Here is a 20,770-nt window from a genome sequence, read left to right as displayed (position 1 = left end):
ATGGGGAGGAAGATGCACTGGACAATAATGTGATAACCAATGGTAAGGTCTATTAATTATTATTATTATTACTTCGAGTCGGCTTTCACAATATAAAAAAACAACGCTCATGATCTTGTTTCTTTCACTTGATGATTTCAGGTTGAATGGTGGAACAGTCCTTTATCCATGTCGTTGCAGGATATGCCGTAGCCAGATTCATTTCTTAGCGTTAATTGTGGTACCAAATTTCAATTTGTGGGCACTCCCAAAGACTTTTCAAGTACCAAATTTTAGTTAATTAATTAAAGATGCATGTGTGAATCAGTAATCATGCTCGTGCGTGCGTGCCTTGAGTTAAAATGCATTGGAATGCTCGAGTGTTTTGGTTGTTATAATGATGAAACTAGCCATTAAATGCGAACATTATTATTTATCATTGTTATAATTTTAACATTATTATTTAACTATTACGCCACACTCATACACCATATGTTGTAACAAGTTTTTTGGACATTTAAGAGAGTCCAAGATCTTGAACTGGATAATTTCTCATCTATGATGTTACTTGCAAAAGAATTATTTTTATTTTTATTTTCTAAGTACATCGTACAAGAAAAATGCATACAACAAACCTTTAGTCGCATTCGTTGGTGTAAATCATCATAAAAGAACTACTGTTTTTGGATTTGCGATACTGATTGACGAAACTGTTGAATCATATGTGTAGCTGCTACAGACTTTCTTATCAGCAATGAAACAAAAAAAACCCATAAGTGTCATAACAGATGGTGATAAAGCTATGTAAAGCGATTAAAACGGTTATGTCTGGATATGTACACCGACTCTGCTGCTGGCATCTTGAGCGGAATGCACAAGCAAATGTGAAGAGAAATGAGTTCACGTCGAAGTTTCGGCAGTTAATGTTGAATCCAATGTCCATGGAGGAGTTTGATCGAGATTGGTTCTCTATTGTCTATGATCTGGGACTGGAACAAAATTCTTGGGTGGAAAAAATGTATGCAAAGCGTAGAAAATGGACAGAGGCTTATTTGAAAGGAACTTTTTTCGCCGGAATGCGAACCACACAAAGGTGTGAGAGCTTGAATTCTCACTTGTGTCGCTTTGTTGAGCAGAAGCTAAAACTATATGATTTCATTAGACAAATTCATCGTGCAATGTATTGCATACGGCACAAAGAAGTCCAAGATGAGTATGAGACAAACCACACAGCCCCAGTTCTTACAACACATCTGCAAAGCATTGAAAAACATGCATCCGAAATATATACAAGGAATGTATTGAAGTGGTTTCGGATGGAGATCCTCGGAGAAGCCACGCTAATTATGCTCGGGTGTGCTAAGACAGCTAATTCCAACATCTATATTTTGACGAAATTTCAGCATCCAGAATAAAAATGGACAGTGGTACTTTATAATAAAGAAGTTGCAATTACTTATTCATGTAAAATGATGGAATCAGCAGGTATTCCATACAGGCATATATTTCACGTCATGAAATTCGAGCAACTAGTTCGCATACCACCAACATTGATTCTTGGTCACTGAAAAAAATCAGTGAAGGTGAGTAAAGTGATGAAAATGACCGCTGCAGCGTCACACCTTGATAAGGAAGTGTTAGAAACAGCAAAGGTTTGCTCACTTTCAGTGGCATGTACGAATCTTTGTCTTTTCGCTACAAAGAATGAACAAAGTTATATGATAGCGTTAGACGAGATTCAACGGCTGACGCTTCGCGTTGAACAGATGGTTGCCGATGATGAATCAGCTAAACGAGCCAGGAATTATGTACTTCAAGCAAGTATGAAGTTGAAAGACTCGGTTACAGTTAACAGTAAAGGTAGCTCTAAAACCGTTAAACATGATGGGGTTAAAAATCGCAAATGCAGTAAGTGTTTTTAGTCTAGCCATACTAAACGGACTTGCCCGCTATATCCGCCAAAGGACATGCAGCCTAATGACCTTCATTGCAACGTTGGCGGTACTGGTTGTGTTTCGACTGACGATCAGCCAAGGCATTGTTCTTATAATGTGTTAACACCACCTGTTTCGATGGAATTAGGCTCGCCAAGTTCCCCAACATTTACGTTCAAGACAACTTGTCCTTGGAGGCATGACATCTCAGAAGGAATTGACGGCCATTACGACAGCAGTAACACAATTGGTATAACCTATGAAACCGATGCAAGCACATACTATAATTGGTGGCCTCATAATAACTTGTAAGTGATATCCCTTGATATATGAATTTGCCTGGCAAACTTTCTTAGGTTGTTTAACTAACTCGGATTTATATTATGCTTAGTTGACGACGGTACACATACTTGGAGGATAGAGGATGATCGCTAATAATGCACTTTTTGGATCTGAACCGAGGGGGCAGAACGAACTTTTTGGAAATCATTGAGTTATATTATCATGTAAGAAGTGAACAATGGCAATGTAATAACATATTTTGCGTACTTAGTGATAATAGCAACATTTACAGCAATTATCTTCATTTCAACATGTATTAATTAATACAACCGGTTGACGAAGGAAAAAATTATAATTGCCCAATTGATCCCTCTACGGCTTCGGATCATCAAAACAATTTACATGACTCGTACGTCAACGCCAGTTACAAGGTAAATTTAGCAAAAGTTTAGAGTTGTGAATGAAGTTATCAAAAAATTATCATAATCTATATTCACAACAATCTCAGCCCTTCCGCCTGAAAAGATGTTTTGTGCAACTGTTCATATGACCTTTTCTGGTGGACACATTACGAGGCTTCACTGTTGATGCAAGCTTCGATTCATTTATGTACGTTGCAGTGTTACTGTAGTGTGCATTAGCCAACGCCAATAATTGATCGCATTGTTCGTTGAACGGAGAGTTTATAAGTTGTAACGCAAGTTGCGCCTGAACATTCTGTGAGTCATGCTGCGGAAATAATCATGCACTTTCATCATGTCAATGGCCCAACAACAGTAGTAAAATCAACTAAGAAACCACATAAGGCAAATAAGGGAGCGTACCACATACGATTTGTTGGTGATGATTCCAGGAATATCCATAAATTTGATGACGTAAACTCCACAATCAAAACCGTTAGGTTGCCGTGGAACTCCTTCCCTATGGGTCGCTACAAATGACAAGAAACTCCAAGTTACTAAATATGTAGCATCCACGATGCCATGAAGTATAGCATCCACGATGCCATGAAGTATAGCATCCAACGAGTGTAACTATTTTCAAGTGCAAAAATACATCACATGTATTAATAACACAATACACAGAAAACTAAACTCATCTTTTTTATCAAAAATTAGTTGGGCTTACAATACTATTCACTTAGATTTCTCGATCTCGTGTCCGTCGTGCATCCGGTAGTGGATCCCAGATCTCCGCTTGTTTGTCTTTAATTTTAACCAACAGCATAAACCAATGGTGGCCACCATCATGCATGGGAACAAAGATCTATTCAAGAACAACTTGGGGTCACTTTTGTTGTGCAAATTTTAATGTACTCGCAAGCGCACGAATCTATTGTAGTATAGATCAATGGTGACGAGTGTCGATCCCACGAGGAGGTGGATTTTAATTGTGTAGAATTAATTTTGTAAATGGGTAATTGGATTTGTGGTGGAAATGATTTGGAATATGCTAAAACTTAAATTAAAATGGCGAGAATAAATTCTAAAATTGGTATTGAAATGGCGAGAATAAATTGAAGAGAATTCTATTGAAATGACGTACTTGGGTATCTGGATCCGTATCAACATGCATCATGGGCTAAATAATCCTTATTAATGCCAATTAAATCATGAGGGGGGAATCCACACCTCATGAACCACGCTCTAATCAATATGGTGCTAAGGGCTTATCGTGCCAAATAATAATAACCTTGTACTAGAGAGCCGGTGTAACCAAGGCGGTATCTAGACAAGATTATTATTATTTGTCGACGAGAAGTCAAAACATCCACAAAAACTAGAGGGGAAGAGAAAATAAATTTACCAAATAAAGCTCATGACACATGTTGAGACTTCACCTTCAACCCAAGCTTGAAAGAAAATTAGCCACTCATAATTGAACTAGGGGCAAAATGGAAATTTATTAAAATACGTAGAAAATACAAGATGGAGAAGGAATTACAGAAAATGGATCCCAAAAATGGATTCAGAGATATCAAATTAGGGGAGGGAAGCCCCCTTTTTATAGATACATGGAGTAAATCATGGCCATCGGATTAAAAACAGTTCGGACGCTCAGAATTGCGCCACGTCATCAGTCAACAGTACGCGGTTTGACCACGCGAGTGAACAGTAACACGGTTTGACCCGGGTGAACAGTGACGCGGTTTGGTTGAAAATAATCCTGTGTGATGCATGTACCGTACGCGAGATTTTTCGTCCACTGATATGCTGCCACGTCACCATCAACAGTACATAAGAATTTTAGCCCAACAGGATCGTGACACCTCATCAGTCAATGCCACATCATCGGTCAATGCCACATCATCGTTCTGTCTATGAGAACAGTGTCGTGAACAGTAACGTAGACAGTATCGTACACGTGAATAGTACCGTACATGTGAACAATGCCATTTTTCCTTTTATGCTCCTCCTAAGGTTTTCGGCCATCCTGAGTTCAAAAGTGATGTCCGTTTTGCCATCTGATCTCTCGTTTATTGTGAAATGACTATGATGCCCCTAAAATATATAAAATACTTAATTAAAATAAAACACACGGAATTAAATCAAAAGAAGGTTAAATTCATAAAAGTAAAGGTGTTAGTAAAACTTGTAGTGTAAAATGCCGATTTTCTCCTTTATAAATATACATTTTCTAACACTCAACACACCCCCCAACCAGCTTATTGCTAGTCCCTAGCAAATAAAGCGAAAACAAAATTCAAAACCAAAATGATTTTTTTTTATTATTTAGAAACACTCGTGTTTATTCAATCAGATTAATGATAGCAATCAAATAAAAGTATAAGCATTATCTCCAGTCTAAAGCAACATCACACCCACATCAACCATCCACATGAATCAACTCAGTAGACTTTGTTATAGCTACTTTCAAGAATGACATGTCAAACCCCAAAATCTCACTGGAAGTAGTGACACTTTCACAAAGAAATTAAACCCAATAAAAATAGTCACTCCAATGAATGGTACTTGAGAGAGAAAATAATAAAGAAGTGATATCACATGCTCTCACCAAGATGAAAGAAATATGCCATCAGCTTAGAAATAATACGATCTCAAGTCAAATAAAAATGTTAGTCAACCCACTTTATTTATCTTTTTTTTTTCTTTTTTTTTTATTATGCATCACTACATCTTTTTAGCCCATATAACTAGCTTCTACTTCAGGCTATAGTTCCCTAAAATCAAGAAGGACTTTTATTAGGACGTAATGTAGGCTAGGGACATGGCTAACAAAGAAAGGAAATAAGGAAAACAAAGTGTATGTTTGAGAAAAATGCAGAGAATTTTTTTTTTTTTGGAAGTTGCAAGGTGAATTTCACCTATTATTGTTATTTTTATTCTTTTGAAATAACAACTTTTGTTTTTTTTTTTTGTTTTTTGCTTTTATTTGGCATAACTTCACTGAACAACATAATTATTTACATTTTCTCAAACATAAATAGGTTATGGAACTTATAAGACATCGGGTAATACTCCAAATCGGAGTGGGTCAAGATCATAAGTTGACAAAGAAAATGTTTTTTTTTTTTTTTAAAGGCTCAAAAGGGTTAACTATGGATATTTAATAAAAGGGATAGCTAGAAAGGCTCAAACGGATCAAAGATGGCCTTTCCATCGTCTTTTACGGCTCTAAATAATCATCCATATCTACTAGTTAGACGGGCCTCCCAATGTAGCAACACACATTTTTTTTTTAATTTTACCATTTTTTTTAAGGGTTAACTCAAAAGAAATCTAGAGATCGTGTATAAAATAATAAACTGCTAAGCTGTATAGAGAATGGGCAAAAGGGTTACTCTCCAAGAAAATGATGGGCTCAATAACTCACTTGGCACTTATTTATGACATGTTCATTCCTTCAAGCAACTTATATTTGTCTCCGACATCAACATGTAAAGTAGCAAACATAGCGTAACATCACTTAAGACCAAAGATAATACAAATACTAAAATTTGAAATTAATCATGTCATCCAATGTTAAAACAAATCACACAAAATTGTTTTTTTTTTTTTAAACAACATTATACCCCCCAACCTATTCTAAACATGAAAGGAAAATATGCATTCAGAAATGTGAAAATCATGCATAAAAACTAATTAGAAAAGTTACACTTAAAATGATAGAAAACGAAAATGGTTTTTTTTTTTTTTAACTTAGAAGATGCGTTTCTAGAGGCACTACTCTCCATATTCAGCCATCTTCGACTCAAAAGTTGGAAAATGTATATTCATAGAAGAGAAATTAAAAAGAAGAAGAAAAATGAACATAAAAACTTAATAAAGAAAAAAAAATGTCTAAATTTTTTTTTTCAAACGATGAAGATACGTTTCTAGAGTCACTACACTCCATATTCAACCATCTTCAACACAGAAAGTTAGCAACAGTTAGTTTCTACAACAAAAAATTAGTAAAAACTTAACCAAAATTCCACAATTGTCGACTATTCCCTCCCCCCAACCAGAACGAAACATTGTCCTCAATGTTTGAAAGGAAAGAAGTAGAGTTTAGAAGACATCACCTGGGTGGTGCAACACAGAAGAAAATATTTACAAGCGGAGAGTTAAATCTAATTTGTACTTCTTACTGCGGCTACTGTTGGCATCATTATTTGGGCGCTCCAACACAAAGGTCCAGGTGTCTGGCTCCGGTTTATAAGCTTGTAACAGATCAAGTAGCTCATTAGCAGTGTGAGCACAAATCAAAAGTTTTTTTTACATTAGAAGGAATGAAATAGTTTTTTATTGCATGGTTAAGAAATGCGATAAAGCCATCATAAAAGTTATTGACATTTAACAAACCGATGGGTTTCTGGTGAATGTGTAGATGGGCCCAAGATGCTAGTGTCATAAGTGCCTCTAGTGTTGCAAGATCTCCTGGAAGGAAAATAAAAGCATCAGCATGATTAAGCATTTCAGTTATTCTTTCTTACATACCTGAGACGACTAACTCTTCTCCAGTTGATGAGTCAGACGAACTGCCCAATGGTTTTAAGACTCTTGGGATGATGCCTAACACTTGACTTCCTTTTTTTTCCAACAAATATATATGCCTGGGTTTGATGTGTGTTGAGGGGGTTTGGTGTGTGTTGAGACCGATTCTATAGGTTTCAAGTTTTTTATATTTTTTTAATTATTTATTGTTTAAATTCATTTATGGCCGTTGGCATAAAACCTGCATGTATCAGATACATGCAGGTCTTGTAGCATCAGCCCTGAAATATTATCACTTTTTGACGAGCACGAGTGCGGCCAACTGCTCTTGTAAATCCACGCTGGGCTCGGTGGTGGCCGTGATCGACTCTCCAATGGGAGCTCTGTGGCTTAGCTTCTACAGTCCGTAACTTCTGGCCCAATAGGAACCCGCCGCCTATCCCCCCTTTTTCTCTTCGGAACTTTTTAGTATTATTATTATAAAGATTGACGTGGATATACAAAATTGGTATAATGCTCTGGTTGCGTGGTCTTCCCGTAATGGAACGACGGATGGAATTTACATTGATAATATTGAAGGGGACGAAATCATAATTTCTTAAAATGGCTAAATTAGCCTTTGTTGTCTTGAGTTTCCAAAGGTCTAAAATGTCGGTCTGATATTCGTCAAAGACACTATAATGACTATATAAAGGGAACTTTTCATTCAGAAAGGGATTCTCTCTTTCAATTTCTTATATACACAACTGAGGGACAATAGTGCTCCTGCAAAATCTATTATGTGTCTCTCTCTCATTTTTTTTCCTTTAATTTTCTCATTTTTTTCCTTTAATTTTCTATATCTCTCTTCAGTTGTGTGTATAAGAAATTGAAAGAGATGAAAAGTTCCCTTTTTATGTAATTGTAGTTGTTTCTGGAGGAAAATAACTATCTTTCTCTTGAATGTCCAAGTGCAGTTGCTTCGCGCTCACCACAATTTCTTTTCTTTTTTCAGTTTGTTTAATTTGTATAATTTTTTATTTTGTCAAACTATAACAATTTCATTGTTTCAGTGTTGTGTATATATTAGCTTCAGTTTTTATTGATTGTCACTTAAATTTGATATTGTTAATCATTGTATTCTTATGATATAATGAATGGAAAAGGTATAGTTTATGGTGTCCCCCCCCCCCCCCCCCCCCAAATTGGAAAGAAATTTGTTGTTGATGAATCAATATTCAAGACCAGAACCAAAACGCTGCGTTTGGGGGTGTCCAACTTTTGGAATTCCTCATTTGGGTCCTCACGTGCTTGCATTGCGTGCATCACGTATTCTGACCAAGTCAAAGGTCAGTTAAGTTCGTTACAAAGGGGCGGGAAAGAGCAGTCTTGCAGCTCCCCTGACTTCACCAAAAGTATCTGTTTGATACATCTTGAGTTTATTCATGGGACAAAGATCTTCTCTTAGTTTTCTTTCCTCTCTTAATCTCTTCTAGTTAAATGGGTGATCAAAATTAAATTTTAAATTTTGATATTGACAATCAATCTAGCTCTTTTCACTTTATTTACAATTAAGCTAAATTTTTAACTAGATTTAAAAAATAATTCAACTCATTATATTACCATGAAGGGTGTGGTTTTTTGCACTTTATCATATACTCTTTTGCTTTGTATATCCTTCCAAGTACCAAAATAAATCTTAGCCAAATGCTTTACTTTCATTAAAAAAAATTTAAAAAAAAACATTTTTACCTCTGTATGGTTCCTTCATTGTTGTACATTATTTTCTTATGAATATTGATAATTAGTATAATAATTAGTACAAAATCTATAAGAGACCAAAAACAATTTGTCTTATCATTTAATTTTCTTTTGTTTTGTAGTAAAATTCTTTTTATCCAGTAGTAATGGTGTACAAACTACTAACGGCAATATTAATGGTAGTAAGTATATCATTACTGTTATTTTATTGGCATAGCGATTATCTCTATTTTTGTAACACACATATATAACAAAACAAATGCAATAACATATTTTGTACTTTGTCGTTGATTTGATTAATTGTGTAGAAAACTAGCAATTCGTGCCACAAAAGGTTCGAATGCCTTCGAATTTGTTGAACGTATCAATAAAAACTGATTTCATCTTTGAAGAATTGTCTTGAATCTTAAAAGAAAAAAAAAATACATGAACTTTCTTTGGCTAATTATGATTTTTACAAACATTGATTTGCTTCTGTAGGAGTGAATGTTCATCAATTTTTTTGACAAGTATGATTGACCATTTATGCGTACCAAGTATTTGGTGAAATGCTCGCAAGAAATTAAACATTGTTATAGCATTGCTTCATCTTCCACGTTAACATCTCCTCAGAGTGAAGAAATGGACATTTAAAGATTCACATTTCGGAAACTTGAGCAATGATTATTATATGTATATTCAACACAACAGCTTTAATCGAAGCATATTTACGAATATGATGGCTTTAACTTTAATTAACATTAAATTATACATGGTTGAATCAGCATTATTGTTCCTGGATTTTCTTCAATGAGCGGAAAGGAATCTCACTCCTTAAACCTTTAGCAAACCATTGTTCTCCTTTGTATATTTTAATATTTAATTTTGGCTTTTAACTACTCAAGTATTCAGGATTTTAGTACCAAGTACCAACTGACATCATAAATATTCTGTTCTGAATTTAACATTTATACTTGGTCTATCATCCCTAGGCTAACAAATAATCATAATTAAAGCTATCACCTTCTCATCCTTTATCTTCATTTATTCATTCTTTTTCTTCAATTCTAAATTAAATTGAACTTTGGCTTTACAGCGTAGCATGCACTTAAAAAATAAAAAGGCTCACTTTCAAATTTTTTATCCTTTCTTGATGTGGAGTGTCATTGCAATCCGCACAATCCTTTCCTTATTTACGTCCATTATTCTTCTACCTCTCCTCCATTAATGAAATAATTTTTAGTATCGGTCATTCTCTTTGCATTCATTCCTAAAAATCAACAAACCCTTTCCTTATTATTTCCATCTTTTGATCAGAGACACACTTTGCTTCGGTTTTGTTGTTCCGCTTTTGCCAACAATCTTTTGTTATTATCAATCCTCTGATCTCAACAATACTTGGCCTCTGTTTGAGATGACTTGACAGAAAAGGTACGTATATGAAATTTATAATTAATTATTCAATTCTTATATATATACTTTCTGCATGTTAGGTGTGTTGATGCGAGATTCTGGTTGTCCTCTTTCTACGACCAGGGTCTCTGCTCGATCAACTTCACCACGACCAGGATCTCTCCTCGTAAAGCTTCTTCTCCCGAGGTTCCTACGTACACAGACAGGTCAGAGTACGCCGGTTGTTTTCCCGGCGCAAACCCTCCGACGCTCAAGTCAGAAATGAAGGTTCTGGGAATGTTTGCCACGAATCTTATGGCTTCTCTTTATCTCAGTTCTTAGAGTTCTCTTTTCTCAGTTCTAATAGCAAAAAGTCTAACCCTTTTACCTTCGCTGGCTACCTTTTTATAGGCTTCCTCTGAATCCCGGTCTTCCGTAGTCCACGCCCATTATTCTCCCCACCCTCGGATGTGGATGCCCCATTGTAGTCATTGTGGGCGAATGGAGATGGACTTCGTGCCTTGATTCTCGGATAGGAACGCACGTCTTGCCAATTGTCGTTGACCGGGTCTCCTCGCCTCGCCTCCTAGCAGGAATGGCCTTATGCCTCTAACGGGAGTTCATCCTCATGAATGGCATATTCGTGGATGAGCAGAATATTCCTGCTGCTGCTCCTCTGCTACCAGGCTCTTACAGAACACATCTGTTCGCAGAACTCTACTACCCAATATCTGCTCATCACGTCTGGTCTCGTCGAAGTATTTCCCTCAAACACCGGTCCCCCAATTTCTGGTGTCGGGTAATGTAGTGGACCAGCAGTAGAAACTTGACAGTACCTGCTCGCTTGGGATTGGAAAAGGCTGCCAAGAGTCATATCGCATTTAATTGCGGACGAGGTGATGTGGCAGAAATCTGCCCCTCTATTCGAATTTCAAACCAACGGTTACGAGGCCCTTGGGATTTGGTGTCGTTAAATGCTGGCAAACCCAAGCGTCCGTCCCCATTAGGAAACCTAAATCCTTTCAAACAGCAAATTCATCATTCCCTCCGTCTCCGTCTCTGTCTCTCCGGCAAAGAAGTTCCGGCATAAAGGCCTCAATTTCTGTCTTTCACCGACTGAACCATTACTTCAGGTATTTCTTCTATCTCCTTGGTCTCGGATAGTTGTAGATAATTTCTGTTCTCTTTTGTTCGGGTAGTAGTTGGTGGTGTTGTTGTGGTTAGAGTTTAGGGAATGTCGAAAGGTAAAGAGAAGGTCATTGAGGTTGACGACGATGAGTTGGACTTCCTGCCTAGTCTGCTCACTGATCCTGCTTTTGACCCCGGGATCCCCTTAGAGCCCACTAGATCTAGTGTCGGCACTAGCGTTAGGATGATGTCTCCCCAAACAACCTCCTCGAGCAGAAATAGTGATGAAGAGGGATCTTCTGGCTCGGAGAACACCCTGAGTGAGGGCCGAGGAGATGATTCTGGCGAGGTGTCCCCATCAGGAGCGTCGCGACCAGAAGGGCGGAGTACAATAGGAGGTAGAGCCCTATCGCGGGATTACGCTATTGATTACATGACATGCATAACCACGTTTGATGAGCTCAATGACCTCCGGCTTAGGTATAATATTCCTGGTGAAATCCCTCTTAAGGTCCCAGGAAAGAAGGATACTCCTAGCCGGCCTCCTAGGGGATATGTTACCCTGTATCTGGATAGCTTTAAGTATGGGCTGAGGTGTCCCGTGCAACCTTACTTTGCCCGGATACTTAATGGGCTGAATCTATCTCCTGGTCAGCTGAACCCAAACGGTTGGAGAGTACTTTCTGGTCTGTTCATATTGTGGGACAGATGTTGCCAAAGCGAGCCCACAGTTGATGAGGTGAAGCACCTGTACCAACTAAAGAGCAGCCCCAAAGATGCCGGCTGGTACTACTTTCAATCTAGTACCAAGACCAGGAAACCCATAACCGACCTCCCTACTGGTGGTGGTGGGAATTGGAAGAGGAAATTCTTTTTTGCTGGGGGTCCTTGGGGTCAAGTTGCACAAATAGACGGGAATGATTATCGCGTCCCACCCCGTTTCACGGTCCCAGGTTGCCTGCTCGCTTTAGATGTCTTGTATTCGTAATTGTTCTCGCTTTGTTGGTTTGTCTCTAACCAAGTGTCTGTTTGTGTTGTAGTTTCTTGGGGTGTTCATTTCTCGCTCAAACCTGACCAGCTCAAACGGGTCGAGGCTGTGCTAGCCAATTCCTGCTCGAGCCGGGAGCTGATAACTACATACAACTTGCTCGAGTCTCGCTTGATACTCCCTGGTCATAAGATGGAGGATGCTGTGATTGGGGCTCTGAACAGGAAACGTTCTCGACCTCAAACCACGAAGAGGGACCAGAATAAGGACGCCCCTACTGCAAAGCGGGCCAACATCGTGCAGCAGGTCTCTCCCTTGAAGACTTTACCTCCTGCTCCTGCCAAAGTCGGGGAAACTAGTGGAGCAGCCACAGATCCTGCTTTCTCTTCTCCTCCTGTCAGGCCTCGATCTCGCTTACCTGACAGCCGAGCAAAACACTTGGTCCCCTATCTTAATGAGTTATCTAAACTCGTGAGTAAGAAAGACCTGGAGGACTTTGATGGCTGCACCCTGGGCGAGCTGGTGGGAGCCATGCAGTATAGCGCTTTCCATCTCAGCTGCATGACCACCTACTATAAGGCCAAGGTCGGCCGTTATGACAGGAAGATGAAGGAGGACATTCAGTCGGCGAGGACCAGAGCTGACGGCGCCGAGAAGAAAGCAGGAGAGCTGAATGTCGAGAACCTGAAGCTGATAGAGCAAGAATCTCTTGCTCGAGCAAAAGCCATTACCCTCGAGGAGGAGCTGACCAAGGTCAAGGAGGATCTTCAAAGGCAGAAGGCTATGTATGAGGCTCAGCTCGAATCTCTCCGCGATTCCCACCGAGCACAGGTCGAGAACTTGGAGAAGGAGGCCAACAACCAGTACGACCAGGGACTTCGGCATTCTTATCGTTGCATCATGGCCGTCCTCGGGAAGCAACATCCTGATCTAAAGATGGACGACCTTGCAGCTGGTGTCGCCCAACATATGGACGAGGAGGCTGCAAAGGAGGATGCCGAAGAGGTGGCGCCAATGGTGATCGAGGAGGAAAACTCTCCTCCCCGTGTAATCCCTGCTGATGCTGATGAGGCGAGTACCCCCCCAGACGCAACTGGAGATACTCCCCCAGCACCTGAGGTGGACCAGCCGACTGAGGCTGCTCGGCTTGCGGACCCACCGTCTTCTTAAACATGTTTCTTGTATTGTAATGAACAATGTTTGTGAAGATTATCTGCTTTGTTAATTATTAACAAATTAATAGAAATGTTTTTTATTACTCTCTTATGTCGTAATTACGAGTTATTTTTCCACTTGAGAGTCTGCTCGTCTTCGTCTGGTCGAGCAGGCTCTGGCTTGGTATATGGTTTTGCCACATGCCTTAGAAGATTCTTCAATGCTTGGGATTCTGCTCGCCTTCTCGTGGCTGAGCAGATCCTGGCACGCTTGGCTTCTGGTCTCGCCATAAACAGGCTTTGAGACTTGGTGAGCCTTTGCATGCCTTAGATAATTTCTTCAAAGCTTGGGATTCTGCTCGCCTTCTCGTGGCTGAGCAGATCCTGGCACGCTGCGATTCTCTGGTCTCCTCGTACCACTCCAACTACCCCATTCACCCGGTACTTGAGAGTAAGATAATGGTTGGACAGTACTGCTTTGCTCATCCTCAGAAACGGCCGACCTAGGATTATCTGGTAAGGACCCTCTTCATCAACCACCACAAAATCCAGTATCATAGTCCTTTCTGTCGGGGAGCTTCCGATTGTGATAGGCAGCTCGACCACACCCAAGGGGACCAGCTTTCCTCCTCCAAATCCCTTCAAGGAGGTGTTGGTGTGCTCCAACCTCAGGTCTGCTATTCCCATCTCCTCCAGGGTTGACTTAAACAACACATCAACTGATCTCCCTGTGTCAACCAGTATCCTGTCAAACTTCTTGCTGGCAACAGTGGCCTTGATGACCAACGCATCCTCGTGGGGGTATAGAATCCCTTCTTCATCCTCATCTGTCCACATGATTGACACTTGCCTGACTCTTGCACGTTTGGCTGCTGGGGTGTTGAAGAATACATCTTTGCTGGTCATGGCGTATCTAGCATAATTCTTCCTCGACCTGTTGGAATCTCCGGCCAATGTTGGGCCCCCAGCTATCACCCTTACTGCAGGCTGCTCGCGCCTCAAGTTCCTGTCACTCTGCTCCCCTTCGCTTGTCGAGGCTACCATTGGGAAGGTCCCATCTATAAACTCGTCCAGGTATCGATTTCTCACCAAATCCTCGACCTGCATTCTGTTGTAGTATGGCCATGTGTGCCTTGGAACTTACAATAGCGTCCCTTATCCCTCCTGCTGGGTAGCTTTGTTATTGTGGCAGGGAGGTACAGCAATCCTCGGTCCTTTATGGCCTCGTACACCTCGTCCAGGGGCATCTTCAAGGAAGTATACCGCCCATAGTCCTGGTTCTGCTCGATCAGGTGCACTGCCCTTTCTCTATTTGCTCCGTTCTGAGTTGGAGGCAATGGCAGCACTTCTGGTCTGCTCCCTCTACTACCGTGGGAGTGTTGATGAAGACCACCATATGCCGAGTCATGCCTTCTCCAAGGTTCCCTAGCTGGGGAGCGAGAAGGTTGCGCCCTGCTGCGCTGATACTGTGGTGGCCTCTGATGAGGCTGGTGAGCTGTTACCCGACCTCCTGCTCCACTACCGGAGGCCTGGTGGTCCCTCCTCCTGATCGGCCCGTTTCCTGGTAATGCCCTCTTCTCTTTCTTTTCCAGCCCCTCCAGCTGGTCTGTCTTAATCCGAGCTGCCTTTTCTTCCTCGATCTCTATGTCTCTTTTAGCCTGCTCGTATGCGGCTGCATACGTCTGAATAGCTGGGCTTCTCAAGTTGTACCACAGCCTTCCTATCTTCACTCCCTCTTTCAATCCCCTTAGTGCCTGAGGATGGTTGAAGGCTCCCAAATCGAGGAAAACACGATGAAACCTCTTGATGAACTCCCGAAGGGTTTCTTGCTCCCCCTGCTTCATGCTTTTCAACTCCATCATGTCATCTTCTGGTGCCATTGCCCCACGAAATTGCTCTGCAAACTCTTGGCACATCTGCTCGAAGGTTTTAATGCTCCCCCGAGGAAGTTTCCTATACCACTCTCGTGCACGTCCCTCAAGGGATAGTGGGAACACCCTGCACCTTTGGGATTGAGATAATCCTTGTACCCCAGTTATGTCGTTGAAGCGCTCTATGTGCACCAGCGGATCAGTTCGTCCCGAATATCTAAGGTCTGGGAGGCGGAAATCTCTCGGAATAACTGCCCTCATGATCTCTGCTGCGAGCGGTGATTCTCCGTCCAGCATTATCCTCCAACCAGGAGCTCTGCTCCTTCCTTGCATGTCGTCAATTATCTGCGCTAGTCTGCGCACTTCCTCCTCCAGCTGCACTGCACGACCAGGGTCACGTGCTGCAACTTGATCCCGTTCTTGCTCTACGTCATGCAAGTGCTGCCTCAACTCTGTTTCCTCCGCATTCGCCACCCCGTCGTCCTCGCCAAAAATCTGTCTTGCCGGGGATTGCTCTTCCTCTCTATGAAATTCTCCCCGCAGAGGTATGTTACCTCCCTCACCACCAAATCTCCCGGTGATTTGACTTCTCCTCGTACTATCGGGACCTGGTGCCACTCCACCACCTCTCACCCTTTCCTCCTGGGTTACCCTTCGTTCTCTCCGCAGCTCATGTAGGATGGTTGTCAGGGTCTCCATCTGCTTTTCCATCCGTTCCATCCGGTCGAACATGGCTTTTTCCCGTGCTTCACTGGCTATCTCCCTCAGCGTCACGGAATCGCTAAGCCTCCTATCACCTCCTTGTGCACTACTTCCTCCTGTCTCCATTGCTTTTCTTGCTTCACTCCTCTTCTTGCTATCGACAGAAGCTTTTTGCTCAGTTCCCCACAAACGGCGCCAAAATGTTGATGCGAGATTCTGGTTGTCCTCTTTCTACGACCAGGGTCTCTGCTCGATCAACTTCACCACGACCAGGATCTCTCCTCGTAAAGCTTCTTCTCCCGAGGTTCCTACGTACACAGACAGGTCAGAGTACGCCGGTTGTTTTCCCGGCGCAAACCCTCCTACGCTCAAGTCAGAAATGAAGGTTCTGGGAATGTTTGCCACGAATCTTATGGCTTCTCTTTATCTCAGTTCTTAGAGTTCTCTTTTCTCAGTTCTAATAGCAAAAAGTCTAACCCTTTTACCTTCGCTGGCTACCTTTTTATAGGTTTCCTCTGAATCCCGGTCTTCCGTAGTCCACGCCCATTATTCTCCCCACCCTCGGATGTGGATGCCCCATTGTAGTCATTGTGGGCGAATGGAGATGGATTTCGTGCCTTGATTCTCGGATAGGAACGCACGTCTTGCCAACTGTCGTTGACCGGGTCTCCTCGCCTCGCCTCCTAGCAGGAATGGCCTTATGCCTCTAACGGGAGTTCATCCTCATGAATGGCATATTCGTGGACGAGCAGAATATTCCTGCTGCTGCTCCTCTGCTACCAGGCTCTTACAGAACACACCTATTCGCAGAACTCTACTACCCAATATCTGCTCATCACGTCTGGTCTCGTCGAAGTATTTCCCTCAAACAAGGTGTATTGTTATTATTTTCTAAAAAGGTAGTTTTTTTTTTTATAAATATATTGTTTTAGCTAGCCGTAGCTTCTAATTCTTTTCTTTTTTGTTAAATTCTCTCTAAAAATTACAATACTAATTTTGTGAAATTGTTAGAAAGAACATCAACTAATCCATTTTGCAATTTTTTTTTTTGTTCTGATTGATCAAATAAATGTCTATTTTCGGAAGACTAGCTATGTAAACTTAAAATGTCCTAATGTGGAGTTTGCTGATGAGTGGACTCCTATTTTATCACTTGATGATTTCCTCAAGAGATTTCCTACCATGAAAGTTCTCCAAATAGAAGGATATGATGAATGGCTGTCGAAAGAAAAGGTTGAAAATGGGATGGAGGTTATCATAAGAAAAGCAAATAAGTTATGTGATCTGAAGCACATTTTGGAACAAGAGTCCTCTAATATGAACAATTTGGTTATTCTTATGTAAGGAGGTGTCACAATTTGATTAATCTAGTGCCATCTTCGCTATCCTTTCAAAATCTAACAACACGCATGATCTTGTTTCTTTCACTTGATGATTTCAGGTTGAATGGTGGAACAGTCCAAATATCAATTTGTAGGCACCCGCAAAGACTTTTCAAGTACCATGTTTTAGTTAATTAATTAAATATGCATGTGTGAATCAATTGTCATGCTTGTGTGCGCGTGCCTTTTGTCATGCAATTTTTTTTTTTTTCAAATGATACCCATTACATATATTTTTTAAAAAAAGTTTCATTTCTTTCCAGCGATTGTTTTATATAAATTATGATTTAGAATATATGAATTAAATTAAAAAAAACTAATATTTTTCTTTCATCTATTAATTTCGAACATTATTATAAGCATGAACTAGAAACTAAAAAAAAATTATTAGATTTTATATTAGTTTGCATTTAATTAAATAAAATCCTTTCGATATAGACTCGAAATAAAAAAGATGTGTTGCTAAGAATTTATTGGAGTATATATGATGGAGTGTACTCGTCTGATCTAGGATTCTAAACTTTCTTAAAGTTTGGGAAAACTATTACGCCACATAATTACACCATATGACATAATGTCTTTTTTGGACTTTAAAAACAAGATCGTGGACTGATTTATAATAAATGATGTTACTTACAAAAGCACACTACAAGAAAATAAACAATAGATGATAGTAAATAACTGTCATAAAAGAGAGTGCATTGCAGATAATTTATCCGTCATCTATATCAGTATCATTAATTTATGATAGAATATTTTCCATCATGAATTCATGACAGTTTTTCACAGTCATATATATGTTACTCAATCTTTTAATGGGAAATTAAAATTATTTAAATTATTGGATTTTTTTTGAAATTTTTGGCTGAAAATTGATATTATTTCAATATTAAAATTAATTAAAAGCATTATTATTTTGAATTACATTGTTATCATTATTTGTATTGAATTAATATTAACATCGTCGTCGTCGTTGATCCTGCTGCTATTAGAATTCTCAAATTCTATAAATTTGTTTCTAGAATAAATTTATAAATCTAAAATAAATATTAAATATGATACAAAAAATTAAAAACCCCAATTAATACAACCTGGATATCCATTTAACCATACAATCCACACCATTGAAGTATTCAAACTACAACAATCCAAAATTTCACAACTTATCTTAAATAGCCTGCAATTGTTGGCCTCAAGAATACTAGTCTCTTAACTCCGAGTCCCATAACTCTGCATCTTATTCCTGCCCAAGAAAAGAATTAGAGCAGTAACTACTGTAACTATGAACAAACATGCATACCTATTTTTTTTTATAAGCTGAACTATCCAAATGAAAACATCCATTGTACCTCCAAAGAAAAAGAGAATATAGAAGCTAAAAGAAAGCAAAATTGACAGTTCAATTGCCTAATTTAAGGAAAGGAGAAAAAAAGCTCATCACATGCTACTATAATGCCAATATATGTTATCATCGATTCAATTCTCATAAGAACTTTGTCTTCGCTATATTTTAAATCAGCAATTTTACCGCAAGCCAACACATAAAAATTAGAAAACCATTTTCACAAATGAAGTATTTGTAGCAGCAATCAAATTCTGTCGTTTGCAATAGGGGTATCCATCTCAAAACTAGTTCTAAAATAGAAAAAAGCGAAGCATTAGAAAGATTATAACTTAATGAAACCCATGAAAACATCAAGAAAATATAATAAGACATGAAATAAAAATTCACAGAGTTCAAACAAAAGATAGATATCTAACCATTTATTCAAATACCTAATAATAAATTTCTAAAATAATCCAATACGGCCGCCTTGAACAAAATCATTAATGGCACTACGTTATGTAAAATGACGCACTTCATAATCGGAGGACCAAATGTGTAGCAAGAGCATTTATCCCACTTTGGTCAAACGTCATAAAAAACCACACAACACTAGATTCTAAATTCTCAACAATATTTACTAATAATCCCTTCAACATTTCAATTTCAGAATTATCGAGTTGCCTAGAGGAAAAAAAGCATCAACAAAACTCAAACATACATAAAACAATTTAGTTCTTTCTAGTTCAAGCTAATTAAAGAAAAAAAACTATGAAAGATACAAGATTCACAATCTTTGTGGATTTAATTCTTTATTTCAACTAGACCAAGGCCATTCACATCAAACAAGTTTTCTAAAACAAAAGTTAAAGCAATAAAGAAAATGATTAACCAGCGAACTTGGGGATTAAGAATTCTCGCAAGGAGAAACGAGCTACAAATGTAGCTTTCATGGATTTTGATTTCCAAGTGTGTGAGTGTTTAACACTTAGAGAAGAAAAAGAAAAGGAGTGTTAACTGTTAAGTACCAAAACGGTAGCATTTGGCTAGCGTTTTCTTTCTTTTTTTTTCAATTATTAAAATGTACCTTTTGTTTTCTTAAATAAAATAATACATCAAATTTGAGTCAAACGTGGTCAAAATCATTATTCTATCACAATTTCTTGGTAGATCAAATTTTCATCACAATTCTATCATAAATTCGTGATAAACAATAATTCTATCACAAAACCATCATATATTCATAATAAAAAATATTTCTATTAGAAAACTATCATTGATCTGTGATAGATTGAAATTTCTATTACAAATCCTTCATAGTGCTATGATTTAAGTTATTTTGTCCAGAATCTGTCACAAATTGTCTATCATCTATTGTCTGTTTTCTTCTAGTGGCATTATTTTTTACAATTCAATTTAAGCCAATTAGTAGAATTACAAAATATATGAGAAAACACATTGTGCTCTATTGGTTATACACGAGTGAAGCTTTTCACACCCCTCAAAAATCTTGATAAAAACCTATATAAAGTTTAAAAATTTAACTTGAATGAAAAATTAAAATTTTCTAGATATGTGTTTTTTGTTCTAATTAAACTAATCTTGACAGCAAGTAAGAGGTGGAGGTACTGATCCTAGCCCTCGTGAATTTATTAGAAAGAAAAGAAAAAGTAGAGGAATATATGTGGAGGGTAGTTTTGGAATTGTTGTTGTGCTATTAGATTTATTATAATTTTTAATATTTTTATAGGGTACTTCAAGAGAGGGGTAGGGTACTTCAAGAGAGGGGTTTTATAAGGGATATATTAAAGTCAGGAATAAACTAAAAAATAAAATATAAAATATAAACTCCAATACACTATATTTTTTCATGTAGTGTATTGAAATTGGTGTTTTTTTATTTTATTTTTATCTTGTTCCTAAATTTAATAAAGTTAGGGATCCCCTATTGGATAAACCCACTCCACACACACAAAAA

The 20,770-nt window shown here is 38.9% G+C and overlaps 1 protein-coding gene across 1 annotated transcript; it reads right to left on the bottom strand.

Moving 5' to 3' along the window:
• Nucleotides 1-13,633: 13,633 nt before the first annotated feature.
• Nucleotides 13,634-16,104, bottom strand: LOC112098142. Its single transcript, XM_024183762.1, has 4 exons — nt 15,693-16,104; nt 14,658-15,608; nt 13,931-14,550; nt 13,634-13,693 (listed from the first exon to the last, which is right to left on the bottom strand). The coding sequence occupies exons 1-4, from the start codon at nt 16,102-16,104 to the stop codon at nt 13,634-13,636; spliced, it is 2,043 nt and encodes a 680-aa protein (XP_024039530.1).
• Nucleotides 16,105-20,770: the final 4,666 nt, after the last annotated feature.

The sequence above is a fragment of the Citrus clementina genome, unplaced genomic scaffold (assembly GCF_000493195.1).
Source record: "Citrus clementina cultivar Clemenules unplaced genomic scaffold, Citrus_clementina_v1.0 scaffold_5, whole genome shotgun sequence".
Lineage (NCBI taxonomy): Eukaryota > Viridiplantae > Streptophyta > Magnoliopsida > Sapindales > Rutaceae > Citrus > Citrus x clementina.
Note: the sequence above shows the minus strand (reverse complement) of the source record. Positions and strands in the feature narration are given on the sequence as shown.